Source organism: Lycium barbarum, chromosome 6 (genome assembly GCF_019175385.1).
Source record: "Lycium barbarum isolate Lr01 chromosome 6, ASM1917538v2, whole genome shotgun sequence".
NCBI classification, from domain to species: Eukaryota; Viridiplantae; Streptophyta; class Magnoliopsida; order Solanales; family Solanaceae; genus Lycium; species Lycium barbarum.
Window position 1 is genome coordinate 73,253,150 of NC_083342.1, and position 9,928 is coordinate 73,263,077.

The 9,928-nt window shown below is 44.0% G+C and overlaps 1 protein-coding gene and 1 non-coding gene across 2 annotated transcripts; one reads left to right on the top strand and one right to left on the bottom strand.

The window, feature by feature from the left end:
- Positions 1–928: 928 nt before the first annotated feature.
- LOC132644089 (uncharacterized) lies at positions 929–7,766 on the bottom strand. Its single transcript, XM_060360644.1, has 7 exons — positions 7,380–7,766; positions 7,055–7,199; positions 6,257–6,301; positions 4,305–5,935; positions 3,290–3,800; positions 2,993–3,026; positions 929–1,856 (listed from the first exon to the last, which is right to left on the bottom strand). The coding sequence occupies exons 1-7, from the start codon at positions 7,764–7,766 to the stop codon at positions 929–931; spliced, it is 3,681 nt and encodes a 1,226-aa protein (XP_060216627.1).
- Positions 7,767–8,109: 343 nt separating this feature from the next.
- On the top strand, positions 8,110–8,215 carry LOC132600919 (small nucleolar RNA R71). Its single transcript, XR_009567377.1, has one exon. It is a non-coding gene; the product is annotated as a small nucleolar RNA R71 (small nucleolar RNA).
- The last annotated feature ends 1,713 nt before the right edge of the window (positions 8,216–9,928 follow it).

A 9,928-nucleotide genomic window follows, 5' to 3' on the forward strand; every position in this document is an offset into this window, starting at 1 on the left:
CGGCTACCATCCCGTGCATCTTGAGCGTTTCAAGCTCCTTTTTCAGTTTCTCCAACTCACTCCTCAAAGATCTAGACTCCCCACCGGGTGCGGTCTGCTCTCGAGTCATAAATCTCGCCTCCAAGCTGTCTAGTCGGGCCCGATACACCTCGTGTTTTTTCTCAAACTCCGCACGGATCTCTGTGGTTGCCTCAGTGACAAGTTGCTGCATCGTCCTCGCCACCTTCGGCCTGAATTGTTGCAAGATTTTGTCTACTTGCCTTTCGGTCCGAACCGCTTTGATTGCGATTTGACTGTAGTTAGCAGGGCTGAAATGTAGCAACCCCACCTCTGGATCAGCAGGCTCGGCTGTCGCGGCAGCAGTGGCGGACCCCGAAGGAGGATCCTGTGTGGCTGGGGGTGGTGGTTGAGGTCTTGCCGTAGAAGCCTCGAGTGTGGCTGCATCATCTTGTGTCTCAATAGTAGCGGGAACACCTGTTGTGAGAGCCTCTGATCCAATAGTGGTAGCACCAAACTCGGACCCTACTGGATCAGTCCTATAAGCACGGCTCGGACTCAACTCTAGCTGAGTGTCATCATCATCACCAGACTGATCCGCCTCCCGGTCCTTTCTGCTTACCACTTTATTCTTCGTCCAATCCCCTACATGTATTGCTGTGATGGTATCATCCCATTCTGGAAGCGGAGTTATCTTTGCCCGTCGACACAACGCCGTGATAAGACAAGGAAACACCATGTTCTGGTTGGGCTTATGTGCCCGCACATGCAGCTCCTCAGCTATCAGCTCCCCAACATTCATCGGGTATCTTGACATGAAAGAAGCAATAGTGACTGCATGGCTGGTGGAAAGGGTATTATCTGCCTGAGTTGGAGTGATCCTGTACCGCAGCAAGGTCCACCAAAATTTGGCCTCTGTTGACAGACAACTTTAAGTGATCTTGGCTTTCCCATCGTTAACCCATTTCTGCTCATGTGGCTCAGATGTGATAAGTGCTGCAGTCCATTGTCTGACTGATTTGTTGTCCTTCCTGTCTCGTTTGTCTAAGAACAGGCTCAGATCAATAGGAGCCACAAAATCATCACCAAACAGGACCCTGTTGATGGCCTTGGAGGAGATATCAACCAAGGTGTTCCGGATCGTCACATGTTCCAGCATTGGGATCTGATGCCAGGCAAGACTTGGCTTTTTCATCGATCTCAAGATGGCCCCATAGGATGCATAGAATTCTCGCACAATATATGGAGCATACTCTCCCGGTTCATGAGTGAATGCATCTAATTTGTATCCTTTGATGGTATCATCCAGCTGTGGGTGAGCGGAAATACCATTGAATATCAACCGCCGTTCTTCAAATATTTTTCTCGACGGCTGCCCATCAGTTTCAGACCCGGCCATCCCTTGGTCATACAACTCCTTTGACCCTTTTACCGAGAACCGCAGCTTCTCTTCATCCAATATTTTGGTCCTGACGACCAGCTTACGACCTTTAGGTGGCGTACCAGCAATCGGCTCACTACCCGCACTAATCCCTGCTGAGTCACTCTCTGATGGAGTTTGGGTGGCAGCCCCCCTGCTAGATGCTTTCGCGTCGGAATCCCCTTCTTCAGACTGGGAGGCTTCCGACGTAGATTTAGATGGGGTCATAGTTGGGGGCATAGTTGATGTGGTTGCCACTGTGTCTTGGGTGGGAGCCCCCCGGACCTTTGGTGGTGGTATAACCTCGGCGTACTCGGATCCTGAGTGTTCCCCTTCCGAAGTGGACGATTCATCCATCAACCTGGAATCCAAGCGTGCTCTCTTTTCCTTGACTTTGCTGTGGGCCCCCCTTTTGCTGCTTGTCTTTTCTGACCCATTCCTGAAAAATACATCACATCTCAGTTATCCTGGAATAATCAACCAAAAATAAGAATATATGCCTGTTCACAGTATACATTTTCTGGCTGTGGTCGTAAACGCAAAAGACGGACCGTAAACTAGTTTACGGTCCGTAAATTAGATCGTAAACTGGGGGATTCCTTTAGGATGTCATTCTGTCCACTAACATGCTTAAATACGGACCGTAAAGTGAAATACGGTCCGTAATGTGAAGTCGTAATTCGCACCACAGACAAACGCATCTTGATTTCACAATTTCATATCATATCTCGGTTTCACGTTGTGTTGGTGCTTAGGCTACTCAGACTTCACCTATTTTTTTCTATCAATATTCAGAATTTCCACGAGGGAATTGGTGGGCAAACCAAAAACTTCAAATTTTTGAAGTGTGGAATGCCCTCCAACCCTTTTTGGGTGTTATTAACAATTACCCATGCGAATTTAAAGAGATTGAACACCTCTATCCCCTCACTAGATCATTAACGAAGGGAATTAATCACTTAATTTCACCAACCCAGTTTAAACCATCATTTACCACCAAGTTCAAGTTCACAAATAATAAAGAAGGATGGGGAACATGAGTCATACCTTTCAATGATGATTCAAACCACTAGAAACACAGATTTGTAGAGAACCAATGCAATCACACACGAAATTAAACCTAGGGCAGAGTGATAGTTCGAATTCTTGGTGAGATGGAGGGTTGTGTGTGGAGTTTGCGTATTTATGGTGGGTAGAGAAGACGTGAAGATGGAGGGAAGTTAATTAGGGTGATGGTTCATCTGCCTTGGTTTAATTCGTGGAGGTTATATTTAAATTGCTGCGTTATATATATTTTTTTTGTTCTAAATACGGTCCGTAAATTGATTTACGGCCCGTATTTAGAGATGTTATATCTGGCAGTGCACTGTATTGTCTCATGTTAGTTTACGTTCAGATTTACGGACCGTATTTCACAATACGGTCCGTCCTCCGTGGTCGTAAACCAACAATGTTCATTATAGTGCTCACTGTTCTGCAACATTGTTCAATACGCCCTATGGTACGAGCCGTATTGTGAAATACGGTCCGTATACTTCAGGCGTCTTTTGCAATGTTGCAGACTACTAAACTTACCTGCATCTCAGCAGAATTTTGCTGTCACATATTCCTGCACCAAAACAACCATTACCCTATATGTACGAAGAACAACAAAGAAAAAGAAAGATAAACATTCACTTGGGTTGCCTCCCAAGAAGCGCTTGATTTAACGTCGCGGCACGACGGTGGTGACCAATCACTCGTTCTCTTGGTACACCAGCTCATTGTTTGTCCCGAGGTGTTTCAACCTGTAGCGATCAACAATCCTATCCTCCGAAACCATTCCGTGGTAGTGCTTCAATCTCTGCCCATTCACCTTAAATGTCCGAGTACCATCTCCGGACTTCAATTCAACCGCGCCATGGAGTGAGGTACCTACCACCTCAAACGGACCAGACCACCTGGATTTGAGTTTACCCGGTAGCAACTTCAGCCGAGAGTTAAACAGTAATACAGAGTCGCCCTTGTAGAACTCTCGCTTCAGAATCTTCTTGTCATGGTATTGCTTCATCCTTTCTTTATAAAGGGCTGCACTCTCATATGCCTGGTATCGAAATTCATCCATCTCATTCAATTGAAACAACCTCAGCTTGGTTGCTTCCTCCCAATCCATGTTCAGCTTCTTTAGCGCCCACATAGCCTTGTGTTCAAGTTCAACCGGCAAGTGACAAGCTTTTCCGAATACAAGCTTGAAGGGTGAAGTCCCAATTGGAGTTTTGAAAGCAGTCCGGTATGCCCATAGAGCGTCATCGAGCTTGCGGGCCCAATCAGTTCTATTGGCATTCACGGTCTTTGCTAGAATACTTTTAATCTCCCTATTGGACACTTCAACCTGTCCACTTGTCTGAGGGTGATAAGGCGTTGCCACCCTATGATTTACACCATATTTCTCCATCAGTCCCGCAAACGCTTTATTGCAAAAGTGGGATCCACCATCACTGATTATCGCCCTCGGGGTACCAAAACGAGTAAAAATGTTCTTCTTAAGGAATCCCATAACACTCTTGGCCTCATTATTGGGTAAAGCCACTGCCTCAACCCATTTTGACACATAATCCACAGCTACCAAGATGTATTTCATTCCACCAGAACTCACAAAAGGTCCCATAAAGTCGATCCCCCAGCAATCGAACACTTCCACCTCCAAAACAAAATTCATAGGCATCTCTTGTCTTCTGCCTATATTCCCTTGCTTTTGACATTGACCACAGGATCGCACCAACAGATTAGCATCATGAGACATAGTCGGCCAGTAATAGCCGCACTCAAGTACCTTGGCTGCAGTCCGGTTTCCGCTATGATGACCCCTAACAGGAGAGTCATGGCATGCCTTAAGAATTTCCATCACTTCACTTTCTGGCACACAACGCCGAATGATGTTATCAGCACATGTGCGGAACAAATAAGGCTCGTCCCAATAGTACTGCCGAGCATCCCGCAAGAATTTCTTCTTTTGGTAAGTTTTGATATCATCGGGAATTATACCTGTTACCAAATAATTGGCAAAATCAGCATACCATGGTGCTACCTCATTTGACACCGCCAACACCCTTTCGTCTGGAAAAGCATCATCTATATCAAGCTTGTCAGTCGGTCTCCCAGCTTCTTCAAGCCGAGAGAGATGGTCAGCCACCTGGTTTTCAGTGCCCTTTCGGTCTTTTACCTCAAAATCGAACTCTTGCAGCAGTAGCACCCATCTAATCAGTCGCGGCTTTGCTTCCTTCTTTGCCATGAGGTATCTCATGGCTGCATGATCAGTATAAACCACAACTTTGGACCCCAACAAGTAGGCCCGAAATTTTTCGAAAGCAAACACAATGGCAAGCAGTTCTTGCTCTGTCACTGTGTAATTCATCTGTGCAGCATTCAGCGTTCTGCTAGCATAATAGATCGGGTGCATAATTTTATTGTGCCTCTGCCCAAGCACAGCGCCTATTGCGAAACCACTCGCATCACACATCAGTTCGAATGGTAGGGACCAGTCAGGAGCAATAATAATAGGAGCAGTAGTGAGACGCTCTTTTAGCTCCTCGAATGCCTTCTGGCACTTGTCATCAAATACGAATTTAGCCTCTTTTTCAAGAAGCTTGCACATAGGGTTTGCGATCATGGAGAAATCTTTGATGAAGCGCCTATAGAACCCAGCATGTCCCAAGAAACTGCGGACACCCTTGACTGAGATGGGTGGAGGAAGTTTTGCAATCACATCAATTTTCGCTTGATCGACCTCGATTCCCTTTTCGGAGATTTTGTGACCGAGGACGATTCCTTCCTTCACCATAAAGTGGTATTTCTCCCAGTTCAGCACCAGATTGGTCTCCTCACACCTTCTTAGCACTTGACCCAGATGGCCTAGACAATCTTCAAATGAGTCACCCACCACGGAAAAATCATCCATGAACACCTCCAAGAAATCCTCCACCATGTCGGAGAAGATTGACATCATACACCTCTGAAAGGTGGCTGGTGCATTACACAACCCAAAAGGCATCCGGCTGAATGCAAATGTCCCATAAGGACAAGTGAATGTGGTCTTCTCCTGATCTTCCAGAGAAATGTTTATCTGATTGTAGCCCGAATAACCATCAAGGAAACAATAATAAGAACGCCCTGCTAGTCTATCCAACATCTGGTCAATGAAGGGCATAGGGAAGTGGTCCTTGCTCGTGGCTGTGTTGAGCTTGCGATAATCCATGCAAACTCTCCAACCGGTGACAGTTCTGGTCGGGATCAACTCATTCTTAGCATTCGACACAACAGTGATGCCGCCCTTCTTAGGAACACATTGGACCGGACTCACCCATGTACTATCAGCAATAGGGAAAACCACGCCTGCATCTAGCCATTTGATAATCTCTTTCTTGACAACCTCTTGCATGTTCTCGTTTAGTCGTCTCTGATGCTCTACACTTGGTTTGCTGCCGTCCTCCAATTGAATTTTGTGTTCACAGATCCCAGATGGGATACCTCTAATATCTGCTGTGGTCCAACCAATAGCACGCCTATACTCCCTCAATACCTCCAAAAGTTGCACAATCTGCTCCTCAGTCAATGAGGTTGACACAATCACCGGTAATGTGTTGTCGGGACCAAGGAACTCATATCTCAGGTGTGATGGGAGCTGCTTAAGCTCTAACTTAGGTGGCTCAATAATCGAAGGCTTTGATGGAGGAGTTGTTCTATTTTCCAGATCAAGACTCAGCTTCTTTGGGTGGTATGTGTATGAGCCCAGCCCCACAAGTGAATTAACTGTCTCCTCATAGCCTTCCATATTCTCAGCATCGAAATTCATCAGAATACCAGCCAAAGCCTCACTTAAGCTCTCTTCTTCCATTTTGAACTCCACTGCATCATTAACAACATCCCATGAATCAATGACCGAAATACTCTCGTAAGCACTTGGTAACTTCATCCCTTTGCTAGCCTGAAAAGTCACTTCTTCATTGTTGATTCAGAATTTTATTTCATTTTTCTCAGAATCCATCAAGGCCCTACCTGTAGCAAGGAAAGGTCTCCCCAGAATGATAGGAATGTCACGATCAATAGCACAGTCAAGAATCACGAAATCAGCGGGCAACATAAAATCACCAACCCGCACAATGACATCATCCACCACCCCGACAGGTCTTTTGATAGACCTATCAGCCATTTGCAGTCTCATCGTAGTCGGTCTTGGCATCCCCAAACCTGATTGTTTATAAATAGCAAGGGGCATCAAATTTATACTCGCCCCATTATCACACAAGGCGCGAGCAAAATCATGGTGCCCAATAGAACAAGGAATGGTGAACGCTCCAGGATCTCCCTTTTTCTGAACAAGTGTGGTTGAGATGATGGAGCTCACCGTGTGAGTCAAACTCACGGTTTCATGTTGAACCGTCTTCTTCTTGGTCAGCATATCCTTCAAGTATTTTGCAAAACCCGGCATTTCCTTGACAGCTTCCAAGAAGGGAAAATTTAGAGACAACTGCTTCAGCTGATCATAAAACTTCTCGAACTTAGCATCTTATTTCTTCTTTACCAACCTTTGAGGGAAGGGAGGTTTAGATTTGAATAGCTGCGTCAAAGGGCGTAGAGCCCCTTTTACAGCCTCATTACTCGTGTCATCAGCTTCTCTCACCATCTCTGGAATCTTAGCAACCTTTTTGTCAGTAGGCCTCTCATCAGCAATGATGGGTGTGTCGGACTGCACCTCATCCTCTTCATCTATTTGCTCAAGATCAATCATCTTCTCAGCAGCCCCCTGGATTTGTTTACCACTCCTAGTAGTGATGGCAAATGCACGGTCTATACCGCCTCCCCCATTCCTAGGATTTGGAATAGTGTCACTCGGAAGTCCTCCTTTTTTAGGAGGGTGCTGCTCTCTAGAAATGTCCCTCATCTGCGACTCAAGCTTCTGAATAGCTGCTGTATGGGACCCCACTGTTTCTGTCAGCCCAGATAAAGTTCTGTCAGACTTAGCTTGGTTTGCCAGAATCTGCTCAAGCATTGCTTCGACCTTCGAACTACCTTGCTCTGAAGACTCACCTTTAGGTGGTACATAAGGATTTGTACTCTTGTTCCCAAAATTGTTGCTGTTGTTATAGCTCCTGTGATTTCCACCACCAAAATTATTGTTGTATTTGCCAGAATTGTTGTAAGCACCTTGGCCTTGGCCTTGGCCTTGCTGTGGTCTCCATTGATTTTGACTCTGATAGCCACCTTGGTAATTCTGTCTTTGGTAACCCCCTTGAGGGTTGTTAACATAGTTGGCATCTTCAACCTGCCTAGATGGCCCCTCAAGGAGCGGACCATCTTGAGCATGGTACATCCCTTGCGGCAAGACTGTATTATCTTCACAAACATTTACCTTTTTGATTTGTGATTCATCAAACTTCTTTGTCAGCAAGGCAATATTTGTTGCAAGTGCTGCTAATGTTTGCTGGGTATCTTGATTTTCCCTCACCATATTTTGGATTATGGTACTACCATATGGTACCATATCAGCATTGTTTGAGTGCCAAGCCTGATTATGAGTTGTCAGCTTGTTAAGTATGGTGGTTATTTGTCGAAAGGTCTTGTTCATAAAACAACCATCAGCTGCATTATTAGCCACTGACTGTGACACTGGGTCTAACCCTCGATAGAACTTCTCCATCAATATATGATCCAGAAAACCATGATTCGGGCTGTCCTGCAAATACTCCTTGAATCTCTCCCATGCTTCATATAGCTGTTCCCCCGGTCGCTGCTTAAATTCATATATCTTATCACGAATTTCAGCTCTTTTGCTAGGGGGATACCACTTTGTGAGAAAAGCAGTTGTCATTTCTGCCCATGAAGTAATAGAATTCCGGGGCAGCTTCTCAAACCATGTTCTTGCTTCTCCCGCTAGGGAATATTTGAATAACCTCAACCTAATAGCATCTTGTGAAACATTGTTCTGGATGTGATTAGCACACACATCCACAAAATTCTTCAAATGACGATGGGGGTCATTCTTGGTAGAGTTCCGAAAGTATCCCTCAAGTTTCAACAACTGGTATAGAGAGGAGTCAATCTTCACAGTAGCAGCTCCAAATCGAGGCTGAACAATAGGAGATGCATAGTCCTCCTCCGGAACAAATTCAGCGAAAATATTTTCATCGACTGGTTCATTCGCCTGATTGTTCACCACATTTCCTTGGTTGTCAGCTCGTTGATTTTGCTGATGTCGATTCATGTTCACCTTATTTACACAAAGTAGCAAACAAGGTGGGATGGAATAAGCAAAAGACTTTAATCAAAGCAAACACTATTTAGTAATTTCAAAACCGTATTCCCCGGCAGCGGCGCCAAAATTTGATACGCTCAAATTACACCTCTTAATGGTGTAATGCGGACGTTGTCAAATATAGTAACCCAACAAGGTTGGGGTCGAATCCCACAGGGAATATGGTGTGAAAAGATTACTAAAGTCGTAGATGCTAAGTTCTGGGTCTAATGTATTAATCCGATAATGTTGGTAAGAGTTGATCTTTTCTATAACTAATTTCTAACTATTTCTTTGGTGGAAATTTATGGTAAAAGAAACTAAGGTTGTGTCCCCGTTAGATAGGGTGTATGCTCATGGGTATTGATCTTGATATACTTCTAATGGATCATTCTATGAATGCACTTAATCACTATGTGAATCTCTACTATTTCCCAATAAATAAAGATTATGTCTCTCTATGATTTTGCCAAATATAAGAAAGTATCTATGAAGAACGATTAATCATGCCAAGTAAATTCATCTTATTCCTGAGTGAATTTATTAAACAAAGGTTAAAGCTTTGAGTTCTTGTTAATTATTCTTACCAACCCTAATTATTTTTCCAAATAAATTTAGGGTTTATGGCTTTAACTAATGTTTGCAACCATTAATTATGAATGAAGAATGAAGAATAACTAAACCCTAAAAATCCATTATGTGTATATCATTCACAATACCCAATTTACAAAACACCCATCATTAGGTTCACAACCCTAGTAAGGGAAATTAGCTACTCATAACAAAGAGCAAGAAATACGAAATTGGAGAATTCATAATAGCTTACTTTGAAATGAAAAAGGATTGAGAATACTTGAATTGATGTTTTAATCTTCACAAGCTAGAGAGTATGTAATGTTCTATCTCAAGAAACATAAAACTACTCAATATCCTAGTTAGAAACCCTAAAAAGACTATTTATAAGGTTTGGGAAATACACAAGTTACAGATTTTACACTTTAGTCCCATCATGATAAAATACGGTCCGTAAATCACTTTACGGACCGTAAAAAATGGTTTACACCCAAGTTGGCTGCTCAGCTGTGCAACTTCCCCTTTTTAAATACGGACCGTAAACTGGACCGTAAACTGGTTTACGGTCCGTAAACATGCGGACGTTGTCAAATATAGTAACCCAACAAGGTTGGGGTCGAATCCCACAGGGAATATGGTGTGAAAAGATTACTAAAGTCGTAGATGCT

Coding starts and splice junctions, on each gene's coding strand:
- LOC132644089 (XM_060360644.1), bottom strand. CDS start 7,766: ATGTACCATGCTCAAGATGGTCCGCTCCTTGAGGGGCCATCTAGGCAG. Junction 6,302..7,054: donor GAGAGAAGCTGATGACACGA/GTAATGAGGCTG, acceptor TTAATGATGCAG/TGGAGTTCAAAATGGAAGAA. Junction 5,936..6,256: donor CTTAAGTGAGGCTTTGGCTG/GTATTCTGATGA, acceptor GTTGGACCACAG/CAGATATTAGAGGTATCCCA.